Below are 18665 nucleotides of genomic sequence, written 5' to 3' on the forward strand. Positions count from 1 at the left end.
ACTGAGCCACCGCGGCGGCCTTCTGCATTTAGGGGATCTCGTAGTTAGTGCTTAAATGGGCGCTGGTCTGCCGCCAGTCTACATTCCGTGCAGGATATGTCTAAATATGCTGCTCATATGTATACCCGCGTTAAAAGGATTTGCTTTCACGTGGTGTAGAAGATGACTAAACGCACCCTTAAAGCTGTAAACTTCTGTCAAGAGAGAAGAGCTCCTGCGCTCACCTATCTACGGCCTTTGATTTTTAGGTGTGCAGTATCTGCTATATGCGTCTAAAAAGCTAAATGTCTGTGGCTCAAATACTTTTGACCCAGGTTGTACGTGTTGTCAATTGTCCAGGCTGGACGCGCTTTTCAATGCACTCGTATTTAGGAGCACTGCGGGCGTCGCGTCATACGTTGTGTCATCTGTGTGCGCTGTCCCTTCCACTTCAGGACTGACCGATGCGCTCTCGAACGGCAAACTGCAGACACTTATCACCTCCCCAAGCAGCACAGATAACTGGCCAAATATTAGAAACGTAATTGCTAAGGACCGGAGTGAAACTATCCGTTTGCAATATTGGGCCGATTGCTTGTGTTGCTTCGGTCGGTGACGCTAACAGTGGCAGCAAGATGGTGCTACAAGCAGCCTGTCCACGCCTCCAGCGGCTGACGCTAGAGGGCCTCCAACAGCACCCTAGCAACAAATGCGGTCGACTGGTTTCGTCTGCGTTAAAGCTATGCTTAATCTCAATTTTATACTCTATGCTTTCTTACCAGTCACACTGCCAAAAATTCGGGACAAGTGCTTACAGTTCGCTTGGCCCCCACAACGCGGTGCGCTCTATCTGTCATCTTCTGCTCTTTCCTGTGTATGTTTGTTCGTGTGCGCAACGCCATCCCAAGAAAGCTATGCACCAACTCGCCCAGCAAGAAGTTCTTCTACATGGCTTTAAACATTCAAATATAGCGCGTTGGCACGATCCGTGACGTAAGAAAGAAAACGAATGACCAAAACTCTGCAGAACAGACGTGACGCCAACTAGGATTAGCAGCACAGGCAGGGAGCTGTCCCGAATCCCTGGTAATGTTAGCCAATCCCTGGTAATGTTAGCGAAGTAGCCACAATTTTTCTTAGAGTAAACCACAACACACACACAAACAATGTTTATCCTCACAACATAACTTTTACGCCGATTTTACATACATTTTGTGAGTCTTACATAAGCGGGCGGGGGACACTTGTTCAACTTTGGATGAGCGAACACCGGGGTAAGCTCCATTAGCAGCTAATGGTGTGAAACTTACTCCGGTGCGTAAGTAGCGAAACTCAGTGACAGCAAGCGAAAACGTTGTCCGTTTTTTTTTTTTTGCTGTATGCTTCTTTCATTCCTTCCTTAACTGCTTCGTCCAAGGTATTGCCAAGGCTTCCAGCAGCTGTAACGCTGCTGCGATGTCTTTATATTGAATTACTTATTACTCCCATACAGACGCGACAAAGTGTTTGAGCAGTGTCGCACCTGTCCGCCGCTACCGCACGTCCCACGCAGTGACAACGAAGAATACGCAGGGCTGGGGCAACGTACATGGGGTTGTTGTCGCCTGGTCTCGGTGAAGAGCTACGACTAACTCACAAGCTGACAAACTTCGCTTAAATTGGGGTGCATGAAAATGTCGTTCCGTGCTCACACGTGAGCGCGCACTGCACTCGAATGCAATATGGTAACTTGTGACACATGCAGGGGGTGGTTATACTATCGGAGGCAGACATTATCGTCAGTTTCAGGGGGCGATGCATACGTAGCTGTTGCTGTAAAATAAGCCTTTCTCCAAGTCTCTAAGCTGTGACAGTGCTCGGTATTGCAAACCCAGAGCAGGCAGTGGTAGCTTTCCTGATGTACCCTGTGAGGCTAATTTTATGACGTAAGCTGTGATTTTTTGATAAAATATCTCAAGCTACAGAAGCACTCTAATATTTGGGAGTATTATCCTTATTTTCCTTACAAAATTTGTGATTTTGAGATGTGTTGTTGAATCAGCATTCGGTACATTCGTCATTCAATACCTCTTCCATTTCTTTCACGTTATAGATAGTAAGCAAAAAAATTTCTGAGTGGAAAACAGCTGCGCTTGTACCGCATGTTTTCAAACATTGCTCTCTATTCCTTGTGAAATACACCTGAAATAATGGCATCTCGAAAGCTTTTAAGCTTGTAATATTTTCGCTACAATTATAAAATAATTCTGCCATTCTGTTTATGCCCATTGGATAGTACAGAAGAACAAAAGTGCATGAAAAAAGATCTATAGACACGCATTACTTTGCAGTGCCTAGAGTAATGCGGTCTTGCTGTGTGTGGCAATGCGGTTGCTCAGATTTTTAACCAGTTGCTCTGTTTTTCAGGCATCGGCATTGCGCAGGCTGTGTCGACGTTCTACCTTCTCGTCTCGTACAACTACATAATGGCCTTGTGCCTCTTCTACATGTTCGCCTCCATGCAAAGCACGCTTCCCTGGACCCACTGTGATCCCGAGTGGAGCGACGAGAACTGCTTCCGCTACACCTCGGTTGGTCCCCTTTCGATATATCATGTTCAGAAAATCAATCAAGTGACAAAGAAATGCGCCAATTTTACCTAACCCTCTTATCTACTCCTCATAGATGGCGATAAAGCAATTCACTTCGTCAAAATGCCTGCATTCATGCACGCATTACGTAACTGAAGTAGAGAACGGTCACATGTAATGGTACTGCAAAATATCTGCCTCGCCGGCACAGCGACCAGTGCTTCGCAGAGAAAATAACAAACCCCACTCAGGAGTCAGGCAGGGCGAGATGGTATGTTTACTAATGCACGGGCTCACACGTGTTATAGAGCAAGAGTTACACGGCCATAAAGACGCCGCCCTAGCTCAGTTGGTGGAGGACTGAACGCGACGTACGGAGGTCGTTGGCTCGGATCCTACTGGCGGCTTGTGGTTGTTTGTTTTTCTTGTGATTTCGAATCAATTATCTTTCAACAATCAAATAATTTCTAATTTTTCTTTGATCAACACCGAAAATTAAAAACAAAACACAAGAATTCGCGCATGCTATCCTTGGTTAAAGTCACTGTTGGCTTCTTGAATGCGTGCATTATAACGAAGCCCTGATTTCCCTACCCTTGTCTGCTACTGCGGGTCGTATGTGAAGCTCTGTGAAAAAGCACCAAGGTACGAATTTATAGCGTGGCTATTGTTCTGCAGATTACAAAGTAAGCATGCCCTTTCACAGCTTCTCAAACATAATACGACCGGAAGCGTCAACTGTCTAGTAAAGCATTAAAAATTTCAGTTTTGCATAAGTGCCATGCTACGTGACCGCAGTCCTGGATATAGCTGGATATAATGGTACCACTGCTGCAGAACCAGCTCTTCCCACTGCATTCCAAGCGCTGCTGTTCAACTCTGGCCCTTTGTCAGCCATTGGCGTCCTGTAGGAGCCGCGCCATCTCGAGTGTTGCACAGCAAAATTCAGCATGGCCCTCGAGCTATAAAATCAGTCCAAGCAGGGTGCCTCAATGACAGCAGCTTCCTGTATAGGCCATCCTTGGCCCGAATACTGCGTAGACCTGTAACAAAGTCCTGAAGATCCAAAATCAGTACATGAAAAAAAAGTCAATGCCTGGTAGTATTAGTTTAGTTTATTGGGGTTTAACGTCCCAAAGCAACTCAGGCTATGAGAGACGCCGTAGTGAAGGGCTCCGGAAATTTCGACCACCTGGGGTTCTTTCACGTGCACTGACATCGCACAGCACACGGGCCTCTAGAATTTCGCCTTCGTCGAAATTCGGCCGCCGCGGCCGGGATCGAACCCGCGTCTTTCGGGTCAGCAGCTGAGCACGGTAACCACTGAGCCACCGCGGCGGGTCCTGGTAGTACTGGTTAAAGTTACTGGTTATATGGTCGTTTGACTGAGACAGCCGAAAATGATATATTTCGAAAGAAAACTATCCTTAGGCAATGTTGAGTTTCATACCCAAAACGCCCCAATTATATCCACCTCGAACCGGCGATGCTTCGTGTCAAGGGGCCTCACTTCGCACAGAAATTAAGGCAGCATCTGGAAGTCCCGCAGAAACCGCTGTCCGAATCATGCCTGGTTCGAGATGGAAGGAGCTGGCAGACGCCTTACGGCAGAGGCAATGCATGAAATATAGAGTGGGAAACGAAACAGTAGGTAAATTATAGGGGCTGCCTTTATTATGCCATAGTTAAGGCCCCTAACTTTACGCGATGGAAAGTTTAAAATTTCGCAGGTATGGAATGGACTCCGCGAATCCAGCATTAAGAATCCGCGAAATTGTGCGAGAAGCACAACACACATAAAAAAAATGTAAGTTTATGTTCTCAGCAATGCCCTTAACGCTGCAGATCCCATCTTCCATAGCTAAAAGTGGCGCTTATAAATACCCATCAAGTAACGTTTCCTGTTGTCTTCACATAAAGCGTGGCGATTGTTTCTTACGAGATCTTCATAACGACTAAGTGATCTTTCAGCATCAACAGAGATGACTGGGGTCGACCGATATTTGATAGCAATGGCAGAGACTGTTGGCCAGTCTTCCAATCCAGCCGAGGCATACCATACATCAAAATCTTCATCTCATTCAACTAGCTTAGAAAGAGGTCGTGCGACGTCTCTCACAGGATTTCAGTTCTCGAGTTGTTTTCGGGTACACCTGCCACTCGGCAGCTAGGACAGGAGATTCTTGATCATGTCCAGGCACTCTCGCAAACACTGATCTTTCCTGTGTAAGAAACCTGACCGGCAGTGGATAAAACACTTTGCACTTTTGAAGACCTTCCAAGTATCAGATTTTATTGCGAAAGCAATACTGCGCTACGTTTTGAGCCTTCAGCGTCGTCCCGGCGGATCCACGTTTGACGTTTAGCTTGACCTCTGTTGTGACGTCACGCCAGACGGAGAGAAAACTGGGGCCCAACTCAGCTCGTCGCTGCTGTCCCAGCGGATCCACGCCGCGCCGCTGCCCCGAATAAAAAAAAGAAATAAAAATAAAAAAATAAAAATAAGGAAAAATAAAAATCAAGAAAAAAATAAAGAAAGAAAAGCTGAGCATGGTGGCAATTGCCGCCACCTCGTTTCAAAGGGGGCGCTCCTATCCATCCATCCCTCCATCCATCCCGCGGTTATCCGCAACCTCGGCTGCCGGCTTTGGCCGCGTAGCTCGGAGCTTCTAGACAATCATCCGTTAGCGTCAGCCGCTCGTTTTGGCGACCGAGGCACGCATAAATCTCCCAGCACGTGCGGGCCCTCGTGTGGTGAGTATAATGCCATGCAAAACAAATGGGCAAAACTTTGATAAACATAAGCTTTACTAAGAACACTACCAAGACACACCACCAGCCAAACCAGCCAGGCGCAGCCAGCGTTATTGCTTTCGCAACTTACCGGGCTTAACCAAGCTAAGCCTCTGTCAATTTTTTTTTCTAGACATATGTCAATGCTTTTTCGACTGCCGTCTTCAATCCTGCCTTTATCAGGTGTCCAATGCGATATGCTTCATCATTTGGTGGGTCTTCTTTCTTCAGATCTTTGAAATCCTCTTCGGAGGCTGCTTCTAAGTACCCCCAGATGGTGAAGAGGGCATTATATGCTTTATGACAGGCTGCCCTTTGACGTTCGTCTGTTTTCAGCAAGCTTGAGATCTTTTTTTCAAACGCTGCAATGCAGCATGTTGAACTGGCTCAGTTTAGTGCTTATTCAAAAGTTTCAAAAGAGGGCCAGAATGTGCTCCATCCTCTACTTTCTTGAACCTCCCTTAAGAGAGAAAGACAGCGCTCGAATTAAATTGAGTGCTGCTGTACAGATTAAATACATGAGTTCACATTAAATCGCACCCTCCTCCAGATGAGATTTTTACAATGCCCTCTTTTTGCTCCACAAGCGGAAGGCCTTACTCATACCGACAACAAACTTATTCATTGACTGAAAAAAAATATAACCTGCAGTGTACTTCCGCCAACATTTACCATTTGTGAAACACACGTGGCATGTACGGCACCCTCACAAATTGATCCTGCATGATCCATAAGGACTTCACCATGTAGAAAGCATTGACACTTACAAAACCTGCGACGCCTTCAAAATCAGTTCCGTAATAGGTTAGTGTCTGCGTTACAATGCGCTCCTTCAGTGCTGACTTCACAGTTTCTACGAACTTCCACGAGTCCTGGTTGTACAGCTCTGTTCACGCTCTTGGCTGAGCAGGTAATTAGCACGTTTACGAAGAATTGTGTTTGCTCGTCATCAACGCTTACAGATACTGTTGATCTTTAAAATATTGCATTTAAGTCCTCTTCCTGCTTTGTGATGAGTTCTGGAGCTCGTCGCTGGAGTAATTCCCACCCGGGCGCCGAGCCGCCGTTCGGAACATGCGTCTGCGGAAACGTTCTCAGTTAGCGGGTTGATAGTTTTCTGTGTTAGAATGTTTGCCGATACCACTACGTCCAGAGACTCGATTGCAATGCCAGTCCTTGCTTCAGAAGCAGTGAGAACTCATTCTAGAGTTCGTAGCCTGTTTTGCTTCCTAAGCACTCCCAACCCTCCAGCTTCATCCTCTGATGGTTCCCTCAGCCTTTTGCTTCGACGATTTACATTCGGCCTTTTTGCAGGAGTGACTGCTCTTAATGTTGTCGTCAATAGTTAGCATGCTGTACAGAAAAGGATGCTTTCATCTTCTAAAAGCTGCCGCAGTGGCTGAGTGGTTGTGGTTCTCGACTGCTGACCCGAAAGACGCGGGTTCGAACCCGGCCGCGGTGGTCCAATTTCGATGGCGGCGAAATTCTAGAGGCCCGTGTACTGTGCGATGTCAGTGGACGTTAAACAATCCCAGGTGGTCGAAATTTCCGGAGCCCTCCACTACGGCGTCCCTCATAGCCTCAGTCGCTTTGGGATGTTAAACCCCCGGAACCATACACCATCTTTTTAAAACCCGCAGACTAGTACTCACGAGCACTATCTTTGGCAGTATTTTGTTGCAATGGGTGCTTGGTGTGAACCATCCTGACCAACAGCGCAAAAACTGAAGAGAATGTTTGCTACATTCGAATCGGAGCGAAAGCACGGATTTGTGCTACGTAGAAGACGACGGTGAGCAGGCAGTGCTGCGGAACGGAGCAGATGGCATTTGATGAAGCCGATGCTCTTCGATGCACAGCGCTAGAGTGTGGTGCAGTTTAACACGAGGCGTGTTGGCTGCTGTTGAAGAAAAAAAAAAGAGCGGCGGTAGCCTAGTGGTCTCGCTCAGCGGCCCTTCTGTGCGCGCAGCGGCGGATTCGACTCCCATTCATGGATATTGACTGAATTTCTTTTTCTCTTTTCCATGGTTTGACCTCTAACTCAGCTGAAGGTCAAAACTAGGCGCCCGGCGATCGAAGCACGAGGTCCCGTAGTGAAGCTTTCGCTTCAAAACGCTGTTCGCGGCTGAGGGTTCCACGCCCTCCGAAGACCACAGTTTCTAAGTCGCTTTGAAGCAAATACAAAGTTTCAGACTGCTCTGTCAGCCCTATCGCGGCGCACGCAGTGCAGTTTCGCTTACTGCTGATGTCGACTTCGATAGCAGGCCCTGCCGTTCGCGCAGGGTTATCACTAGGCAGCCCCGGAGCTTGCTTTCGTTTCCGAAGGGTCCGGTGCGTATAGGGGGGTGATACCACTGCAGCAGAGAGCCCAAATGCGGGGCGTTTATCCGCTATTGTCAATAAAGGGCCCAGTTTCGCGAATATTTCCGTCAAAGGGCGCCGACACGTCGCAGCCAGGCAGCATCTCCTTGCTCGAGCGTATCAAGGGTGCCAATACATGAGCGCAATTTCGTAACGACATTATCGCATTGAAGAAAATTCTGACAAATAAGAAAATCATATTCTCTCATCTCTCATTCGTGCCTCAAGGTGTGTGGGCAAAACAAATATGAGTGGCAGCCAAAAAAAAAATATCCAATACTAACTCACAATCCCGCTAAAATGCTCAGTCCCACAATTTTTTGGCGGAATCGCGGAAACCTAGGGGCCTTAATTATAGTGTCAGCTAGTCTGAAATATAGCTGCTACAAGTAGAACAATCACATTTGCTAACTCAGGTCAGGGATACAAGATTAAGCAGAGTAGATGTATATTTCCTTTGATTTTGCAGATAAATTCGACCTTTGAGTCCAGCGAAAATGCAACTTCATCATCGGAGCAGTATTTCAGGTTGGTGTGTTTTTCTTTCTTTTCCATTTCCATTTCTTTTTCACACCACAATTCTGCGTTTTCTTCACAGCCGAAACTCTTATCATTCCTTCATCATCGCTCCTTTTATACGCTTCGCCAGTAGTTAGAGCACCACAGGTATTTCCACTATCAATGTTAATTAAATGTTCTGCGAAAAAACTGAATTTTCGCCGTGCTCGGATCTCATCATACTTCAGTCGCCATGAAAGGTTTCTCGTAACGCTACTGGAAAACTTCGTCCGCTACGTAAAAGGATAACGGCCCGATGCTTTGGTTCGTACACTGATTTGAGTAGCCTTCAATGCTGCAAGGGACCACAATCCCTAAATTCAATGTCCTTTTCATGCATACTCTTCTGGTTGGCCACACGCGAAGAAATTCTATATGCAAGGGTATTTTTGATCGCGAAATGGTCTGTGAATGCATTTTCATATATTGTAAGATTGCACTGTAATCGTGAGTATATGGTAGATCTCCCCTCGACAAGCTTGCATTTTTTTTTCTGCTAATAACGTTTTTGCTATCGTAAAAAATGTTCATCATTAGTTCTTTGTCACAGTCTTAACTACTCGATACGAGCGATGGAAAAACTTTAAAAGACAGTTTTTCTGGCGCATCGGAAAAATGGACCATCACCTTGAATAGTTCCATAACAACATCTCAAAATATTCCACAGTTCCCTCATCACTAAAATTGATATCCAAGCATGCTGGACATTATCCATGTGAATAGCATTAAAGCTTTCAACTGGCTGCAGTTTCTCATCCTGTGAAGTGTTTTCTGCAGAGTTCTGGGAAGGATACGAAACAAACAAATGTTATGACAATATTCAGAAGGTTGTAAAAAACATTCTGTACCGCAGCCCATTGTCGGAAAGCTGGTCCTTCTATTATAACCATTGTTACCGTAATAGCATCCACTTTTTAAAAGCCACATATAGCTCATGCTCGCTTTGGGCTAAATATTCTGTTTATAGGAGCAGGCAAGATGGTGTAAGATAAGGAGTATAGTTTTACTGCGTAAGCAATATTACGACAGGTTTCAGCCCTTCGCGTCGGGGCGGCCGCGAGGCACGTTTGACCTTGAAGGGCGGCGCGAGGCGCGGCGCACTGCAGCTGTAGCCGCGCCGCTGCCGAGTGGAGGCGCTGCCCTCGCCGCGCTCTCGCCAGCTGCGGTGTGTGGAGAGGAGGCTGGAGAACGGGGGGGGGGGGGGGGGGGATAAAATACGTTCGCTCGCTTGCCGGCTCCGTCGTTATGCCATAGAGTAACATAAAAGTAAAGAGCGGACACTCGGGCCCTTTCGCGGCCGAGTTCGGCGCTTCCCCGTTTCCGCCAGATGGCACTGAACGTGCAAATAAAAAAAGGAAAAAGAGTATGGTCTTGGCATATCTTGGCTTGCAGTGACGTGCGCTGCGCGCCTACGGCCGCAGTTACGTCAGCAACAGCGGCGTCTTTTAAGTGCGTCAAGCCAACGGGCAAGCACGCCCAGGCGGCAGTGTGCGACGGACCGACGGTGTGAGCGGCTGTATTTTTTTGCGGCGTCTGCAAGCTTCGTGGGCACGTCCGTTTTGTGTACTGCTGTGGTGCTGCGACGGTTGTTTCTTCCACCCCGTGAACTGTCCAACAAGAAGCTGCAGCTGTCGGCCTTAAAGGCGGCGGCGGCGGCTCTTCCTAAGCACTTCCAAAGAGGCAACAAAGCTGCGTCAAGGGCAGATGCCCACCACCAGGTTTTGACAGTAGAGCCTCCAAGATTCCTGTTTATGCCTATCGTCTCTGAGGCCAGTGCGTTTCCCCGGGTCCGCTAGGTGCGCTGTGCACAAAAGTCGGCCGCTGGGGCCTACGGGAGTGTCCGCTCTTTACTTCTATATTACTCTATGGTTATGCCGCCTGATAAACAGAAAGGGAGGCTACGTCGGCTTGACGAAGCCAGGAAACGACAACGGGCTTCGGAGACAGATGAAGAACGCGAACAGCGCCTTGCTAACCGGCGCGCTCAAGACGCTGCTAGACGGGCGCACCGCGCCTCTATCGAAACCGAATCGTCTACAACCGGTGATGATCCCGAATGGAACGCTATGGATGCTTACGCAACCTACCAGGTTTAACCAAAGCTAAACCTCAGCAAATTTTAGTACCAGCCGTACGTGTTCGTTCCCATGTCATATTCATGAAGCACTTCTAGTTATTTAACGTCATTTAGGGATGGGTAGCCTACAGATATATATTGTGAATTTCAGCAATAAACCAGTGTCAGCTCTCTTCTGTGATTTAGTGACACAACAGAGGCCATCACACGCATGCTTGCCTCTTGCACTTTTTAAATGTCGCCATCGATCGAAAAAGCATACACCGCGAAAGATTTAAGACATACTCCATATGACAAAGACTGAACTGAGTTTCTGGTTCTAGGCGGAATAAGCTGAACGGATAACTACGAGAGAGCTTGATTGCAGAAACCGAGGTTCAATTTCGTACCCTATGAAGGAAGTGAACGTGATCCATGGGATTCACATCAAATGTTTTTACGTTGTGCACTATTGTAGTATACTCAATGGTCTGGAATTAGGGATGATGCTTGAGAAGGCACTCGCTTAACTATGAATGACCTGACTGATTATGATAATTTCAGAAAATACGTCCTCAAAGACTCCGGGGGATTCACGTTACCCTCAGCACTGGACTGGCGTATGGCCTTGTGTCTGCTGCTCTGCTGGGTGTGCGAGGGAGTGTCCACCCTACGCGGGGTGCAGTCCATCGGAAAGGTTAGTACTTGCTGAAGAGACCTACCTTTTTCGGTGACTACTTATTTATCGGTTTGGGCCCTTTTGTGCCTGGCTTCTCAACAGGGAAATCTGATTAAACCGTGCTTTCGGCTCAGATTTTCGCATGGTGTGTGGAGAAACCAGTTTGCTCCAGTTTTTCTTGGGGAAAAACGCAGCGCACTCCTAAGACACGGACAAAGAAAGGCAAGACGATACAGCGCTGACTTCAACTGATCATTTTATTGTGGAGCAACATATATATATGTTCGAAAAGTGGGCGGGAAGACATGGGTAACAGCTGTGCTGAGTATGCAAGCGACCGAAAGATAACATACTAAAATTGAAAACACCCATGAGGGCAAGGGTGACCCTTGGAGGCAACAAAAAATGAAAACTAAACAATACAAAAAAGACAAGTGCAGGGGCGATTAAAAGGATGACGCTTAAAAGGATGACGCGAACAGGCAGTACAAGAGAAACAAAAGAACTCTAGGAGATGACAACAAGTGAACAAAATGCACTAAAAAGCCAAAAATACGATTAAAATTAGGAAAACATTTAAAAGCGATAAAAGACCCAAAAGGGGCGTTAAAAGCAGAAGACAGAAAGCAACCTTGTCCAAAAGGTAAAAAAGGCTAACGGACGTATTTCGAAATCCTACGCATTAAAGTCACTCTGTGCCTGGTTCAAATAGTCTAACTCAGGTTTCGTTAGCACTATCGAGCTATTTTTTAGCGCTATTTTTTTTTGTTGCCTCCAAGGGTCACCCTTGCCCTCATGTGTCTTTTCAACTTTAGTATGTTATCTTTCGGTCACGTGCATACTCAGCACAGCTGTTACCCATGTCTTCCCGCCCACTTTTCGAACATATATATATATGTTGCTCCACAATAAAATAATCAGTTGAAGTCAGCGCTGTATCGTCTTGCCTTTCTTTGTCCGTGTCTTAGGAGTGCGCTGTGTTTTTCCCCAAGATGAACTACCAACTAGCCCGCTCTTCCACACTTGCAAGTTGCTCCAGTTTGATTCCTAATTGAATGTAAAACATTTCTTCTCTGCCAGGTGACCTACATAACCTCTACTTTCCCTTACATTGTACTCCTGTCACTCCTGGCCGTGGCGTTACTACAAGACGGCGCTGTCAATGGCCTGAAAGCGTTCTTTGTTCCACAATGGGAGAGAATTCTAGACATAGAGGTATTTATACCTTTTCCTCCCTATTAAAAGAGTGAACTGCTCGGTTACGTGCTTGTCAAACTGTATAAAAGCATTTTAGCGCCAGGACTATTCACAAGAAAGAAGAAAAGGAGCTTGCATGTTGTCTTTGTTGTCGTCTATAATCTCAAATATTGATATATTTTCTACATGACTACTATAATATTTCATGTCGATTAAGTGCGACTCATGCGGAGCATATCCAGTCTATATGGACTCTACGCACAACAGGCAAAATAGGTGGGAATACTTATCGACGCTGTAAGACATTAGATACATCATCAGGAGATCATACACAGACAGAGGATGAAAATCATATGGGACGGCGTCTGGTTTACTTTGTATTTGTTCTATCGTAGCACTCTATCGCAAAATTACGTGGCACTGCTCCTATGAACACGTTCAAATAGGAAGTTAAAATGTTATTCTGGCAAGAGCATTCTAAGAAGCCTAATGTAGACCGAAATGGGCATGCTGAAGAATTTGCCATTGTAGATATTAGATAGAGGTGCGCTGCCTACTGGGCGCTTGAAGGTAGCTGCCGCTGCCTCTTTATCGCAGTCTCTTTGAGACTGCGATAAGCTTAGTGCAATGCTATTTATCATCCTAAACAAACATTCAACGTGTAGAACTCGGTCTCTTCAAGCCAATAATGTGTTCTTGCTAATTTTTCAGGTTTGGTTCAAAGCCTGCGAGCAGTCTTTTTTCTCCCTTGGCATTGGCATAGGATTCTTAGTCATGTACTCGAGCTACAACGACTTTCGGCACAAAGTAGGAAGGTGAGTACCTGAGAAAGGCTGCATGAATGCTTGATAAATTAAAAAAAAAAACAAGTAAGCATGAAACCTTCGGAAACTTGTTCTTTTATGTCATTTTTTATTACAAGTTGCGAACCAGGATGTGCATTCTCGGTCGAAAGTTTCCCAACTGCCGAGATTGCTGCTGTGTAATACAAGACGGCTGCTTCTCTATTTAAGCACACCAACATTCTTGAATATGACACACAATTGTAAGCAGCACCGAAGGCTTCAAACGGCAACTGTTGGGATAAGACCTTGGTTAAAAGCCTTGAAAGCAATGTCAGTGCTTTCAAAACTTCGGGGAAAGTGTTTGCAAAAAAGTTTTCGTTAATTCTTCTTTCTTTTGATACCTGGCGACCCCGCAGAAACGTGGTGACTTAAAGAACATCGATCTGCTCACAAACAAGCCTTGTCTAATTTCTTGTGCTGCTACCTGCACGGCGCTACAAAAAAAAATGGCTGTCGTACTACCACCAAATCACACGAAAATATATGACCCTAAAAAGATTCAACTTACTTCCATACTTTAGAAAAAAATATGCCCACTTGACGTGTCACTGAGGAAATATAACCGCATACGGGCTGTACATGAACGTGGAATTCTTGAAAAAGCGCTTTTATATGACTACATTCAGCCGTTCATTCCTAACGGTCTTTGATGATGACGTCGCTGTCATACACTATGCAACGGCTGGGCACCTGAGAGCAGCGTCAGATGCCGTTCGGTGCAGATGTATGCGTAACTCGAAAACCTCGCTTTTCGCAGCGAATTCAAGAAAGTCACACGAGGATCATCAGTCAGCGCACAGTCAAGTAAAAAAAAACAATCTCTTTCGAAAGAAATGTCTTAAAAACTTAGCGTCCCCCGCCTCAAGGTTCTGAAATCCTCATGGAAGCCTATAAAATACATTCATTTGTTCCAGTAGCCTACTGATGTGTTTGCACTGCTTAACTAAGGTTAACGCCCACTCTCCTCACATGTGCAGTCTATTTATATAAATCTAATTCAGATTCTTTTCACAAAATATACACACAGAAATTATCTGCCTATATATTCTCTGAAGTATCAAGCAATTACAGTCGATTTGTTAGTCATTATCTAAATATAGATACTGGCCGCAATTTACGTAGGACTTTTATTGTCATATAAAAACCAATGACAAATTATGCTACACAGACAATTGATCATCAAATTACGAAACTATGTAACAATTATCCATAAATTCTTGAGATCGCAAAATCATGTAGAAGTCTGAGAACTTTCAAACGCAGAATACAACTTCTTTTTACTCCAAATAGCTGGCCAATTACGTACGAATAATGATTTCTAACGGCAGACTTATTGTGTTCTGGTTTCTATATTTGTGTACAAAGTGTTAACAATAACATGTGTTTTTCTTTTAGAACTTTCTCCATGTGCATTTTTGTACGGTGATGATTGCTATATCCAATTGTATGTGTACTGTCTCCATGTATTTTGTAACCGGAATTGTATTTTGTAACCGCTGCTGTTACGCCCAGTGGGGCCGGGCCTCATCAGGAGACTAATTAACTCCTTTTGTCCTGCCCTACGTGCAGTACCATGTATTGCTCATCCAATAAATAAATAAAAATAAATATAGCAGGACAGATGCAACAGATTTCAAACTAGCTCGCAGCAATAAATCAAGCTGTTTGGAGGAGTTGGTGACGATCTTCCATAGTTGCAGCGCGAGAGACAGGACAAAAGAGGGCGACTGGAGAGAGGAGCGCTGTGTTCTGTCGTCCTCTCTTGTCCTGTCTTTCGCGATGTAACTATGGTAGCTCACAGCAATGCCCGCACACCACGAAGGAAAGCTGACCTGACTGCTCCTCGCAAGGGTGGAAGAGCGGGCTAGTTGGTAGTTCATCTTGGGGGAAAAACACAGCGCACTCCTAAGACACGAACAATGAAAGACAAGACGACACAGCGCTGACTGCCAGCTTTGAGAAACTCAAAAACTTGTCTCGAATCCTTCAAAAGGAAAGGATCATTGATTGTCAAAACCTTGAGTTGAATTTGAAAAAATAACCCCAGGGATTTCTGCCAGGTACCCTTTTCAGTAACGATTACCCTCAATGGGCAGTCAACTTTGTGTGTCTTTGCTGCGAAAAATACGTCTAGGCTTTTCTTATCTGCAGCATCTATGTTTGCAACCAGTCCGTCAAGATTTAGGCGCTTGCAAACCTGCTTAGCCTTTGATTTCACCCTAGAAAGGGAAACCTTATCGCGCCGTACGAAAACAGATGTTAGAGCTTCAGCAGCTTTTTTACCAAAGAGATCTTTGGGTAGGACAAGAAAACCATCATCCTTATCTGAAACTAAAAGCGAAAGTTGATGTCATGTTAGAAATAAAGCGACGTAATTGACGGGCCTAGTTTTGTCCTGGAAACTGTAGCGCGACAAAACCTGGACGCCTTCGAGAGGTAGGTAGAAAATTCAGAGTCTGGATAAGAAAAGCCTAGACGTATTTTTCGCAGCAAAGACACACAAAGTTGACTGCCCATTGAGGGTAATCGTTACTGAAAAGGGTACCTGGCAGAAATCCCTGGGGTTTTTTTTTCAAATTCAACTCAAGGTTTTGACAATCAATGATCCTTTCCTGTTGAAGGATTCGAGACAAGTTTTTGAATTTCTCAAAGCTGGCAGTCAGCGCTGTATCGTCTTGCCTTTCTTTGTCTGTGTCTTAGGAGTGCGCTGTGTTTTTCCCCCAAGATGACTGCTCCTCTCCAGCTGGCGCTACCGCGCGTGAGGGCCACTACCAGTATGCAGACAACTTTGAAGAGTTATGACGGAACGTGTTCCTAATCATGTCGCAAACGCAGGGACGCCTTCTTGATCAGCATTGCGGACACTGTGACCAGCCTGCTGGCGGGCTGCGTCGTATTTGCCACGCTCGGATCGTTGGCGCACAAGCTGGGGACCGACGACATTTCTCAGGTCCTCAAGGGAGGCGCAAGTAAGAGATTGGACTTATTCCATTCTGTTGCTACTCTTGCGCTGTTCGTAAGTTTAAAAAAAGATGCCCAGGCTTAGCTTGGTTAAGCCAAGAATGCGTTGCATATTGCGCGGTCTTTTTGCGCGAGGTATTGCTTGGCGGCACTCGATTTTCTGAGCAGCTTTTCCTCCGTGACGGACGGACGGATGGACGGATGGACGGATGGACGGATGGATGGATGGACGGATGGACGGATGGATGGATGGATGGATGGATGGATGGATGGATGGATGGATGGATGGATGGATGGATGGATGGATGGATGGACGGATGGACGGATGGACGGATGGACGGATGGACGGATGGACGGATGGATGGATGGATGGATGGATGGATGGATGGATGGATGGATGGATGGATGGATGGATGGATGGGAGCGCCCCCATTTGAAACGGGGCGGTGGCAACCGCCACCATGCTCAGCCGTTCTATTTTTCTTTTTTTTCTTTTTTTAAGTTGTTTGGTGACGTCACGTCACCACGTGACATGACGTCACCAAACCACGTGACGTCACGTCACGTGACGTCACGTGGCTGCCCGGCCGCGCCCAAGGGCTGAACTGAGTGATTGCAATATGCTACGCATAAAAAAAACGCCATATCCTCCAGGAATTTGCGCCTAAACTCAAAAGCAAAGCGATGAACGTTGCACTGAAGCAATCTGCAGTAGACAACGAAAACCTGCTCGTGGTATGCAAATGTATTGTATGAAGAATGAGGACAATTTTTTAATTATTTTATTTATTTTCACAATACTGCAGACCCTCATTTGGATCCAGGCAGGGAGGGCAGAAAAACACATTCACACAACAGTGTAGCACATATACAATCTAAAACAGCTCACAAAGTGCGTCGTCAAAATCAACAGCCGATATCACCTGTAGAGGCAGGGCGTTCCATTCGTCAATAGTTCTCGGGAAAAAAAGAAAATTTAAAAGCGTTAGTACGCGCGAAGTATGGTGCTAAAGTGTGATTATGATGACGACGAGTTCTACGCGTTTCAGAAAACTTCACATAGGGGGCTGGAGAGATGCCTAGTTTTCCATGGATTAGTTGGTGAAGGAAGGATAGGCGGGCTGTCTTGCCTCTGACGTGGAGAGGTTTAATATCACTCGCTGCCGTTAGCGAAGATTCGTGCTTGTCCTCATGTTCAACATTGTCGGACAAAAATTTTGAATATTAGAAAACTGTACTGCACATTTATGGACATACTGAACATAATGGCCCATTCTTCTAATGTGCAGCAACTATTTTTTTTTCAAGTCTTTAAAACGCTCGCATTGTGCAGTTAAGGCTGCCATAAAAAACCAATGGGAACGCTTTCGACGATAGCAAACACGTTAACAGAATAAAAACATCTAGACTGCCGTCGGGTGATCCGCGGATATATTGGTTGTTATTTACATTACATGAAAAAATTGCGTTCATAAAAGGTTTCACGATCAAGAATGTTGCTCTCCAGAATTGTTGGTACGAGGCCTGCATTTATATACCTGCACTCATGGGTACAGCATATCATGCTCACAAAGAAATGCTTATGCGGCTTAATTAAGGATGTTTCTCTAAGTAAAATTTGTTGCGCTTGGCACAGATTTTTTTTTCATTTTGCCCTTAAATCATCGCTAGACTTTACCACACGGAAGAATTCAGAAATTAATGCTTAGTGTCGTTTTTTCGTGCGTGTTTAGTAGTTACCTTTAAAGCAGGAGACCGGGAAAAAAAGCACATATGCACACTATGGAGCGGAAGTGTGTTTGTTAGGTTTTCCATATGGTTGTTAGTGCCACAAATTATTAATTTGCGAATATATGCCGGCTATGCTGAACAAAAGTGTTATATAATCAGCTTTCTATATTACGGGCTTTCTCTAAATATAGAATAAATAATGAGGGAGTAATTACTCATTGACATCCACCCAAGCGCAGCCATACAGCTACAAAGGAAAGCTATGCAGCTTTCTCATAAACTTCGGATTTAAAATTCGTCCTGGTCCGGGGTTCGAACCCGGGACCACCGCTTCACCGGAGCAGCCGCTCTACCAATTGAGCTAACCGATACGGCAAGCTTATGGTAGGGCGAGAGCGAATTGATCAGTCACTCGAAGTGGGAACAGTGTTGGTCAAATGTTTAGGGGAATCCCCCAAGGTGGAGTATATTTGTAATAAGGGAGCAATTACTCATTGACATCCACCCAAGCGCAGCCATACAGCCAGTTGGTAGAGCGACTGCTCCGGTGAAGTGGTGGTCCCAGGTTCGAACCCCGGGCCAGGACGAATTTTTCTTTCACTCCGAAGTTTCTGAGAAAGCTGTATAGCTTTCCTTTGTAGCCGTATGGCTGCGCTCGGGTGGATGTCAATGAGTAATTACTCCCTTATTACGAATATACTCCACTTTGGGGGATTCCCCTAAACATTTGGCCACAGAATTAATAAATTTGCCACTGGCGAACCGCCTGCATGTTTAACCCCATCTCTTTCCTCTTTCTTCTCAGACCTTGGGCTTGCGTTTGTGACTTACCCGGAGGCGCTCACAAGAATACCATTCATCCCTCAGCTGTGGTCGGCGCTTTTCTTCTTTATGCTCTTTCTGCTGGGACTCGGGAGTGGTGTGAGTGGGAAGTA

At 45.7% G+C, this 18665-nt stretch overlaps 1 protein-coding gene and 1 pseudogene across 1 annotated transcript in view; one reads left to right on the plus strand and one right to left on the minus strand.

Moving 5' to 3' along the window:
* The window catches only part of LOC149329284 (sodium-dependent nutrient amino acid transporter 1-like), a 49775-nt gene that overhangs the window by 9972 nt on the left and 21138 nt on the right, over window positions 1-18665 (plus strand). Inside the window, exons 4-10 of the mRNA XM_089559220.1 lie at window positions 2386-2549; window positions 8173-8231; window positions 10882-11014; window positions 12077-12211; window positions 12905-13008; window positions 15874-16007; window positions 18536-18651. Of these exons, the coding sequence (XP_089415346.1) occupies window positions 2386-2549; window positions 8173-8231; window positions 10882-11014; window positions 12077-12211; window positions 12905-13008; window positions 15874-16007; window positions 18536-18651 (845 nt within the window). The remainder of the gene's footprint in view (window positions 1-2385; window positions 2550-8172; window positions 8232-10881; window positions 11015-12076; window positions 12212-12904; window positions 13009-15873; window positions 16008-18535; window positions 18652-18665) is intronic.
* On the minus strand, window positions 5472-7046 carry LOC149329285 (uncharacterized; annotated as a pseudogene).

The sequence above is a fragment of the Amblyomma mixtum genome, chromosome 9 (genome assembly GCF_055824585.1).
Source record: "Amblyomma mixtum isolate Tamu chromosome 9, ASM5582458v1, whole genome shotgun sequence".
Classification (NCBI taxonomy): Eukaryota; Metazoa; Arthropoda; class Arachnida; order Ixodida; family Ixodidae; genus Amblyomma; species Amblyomma mixtum.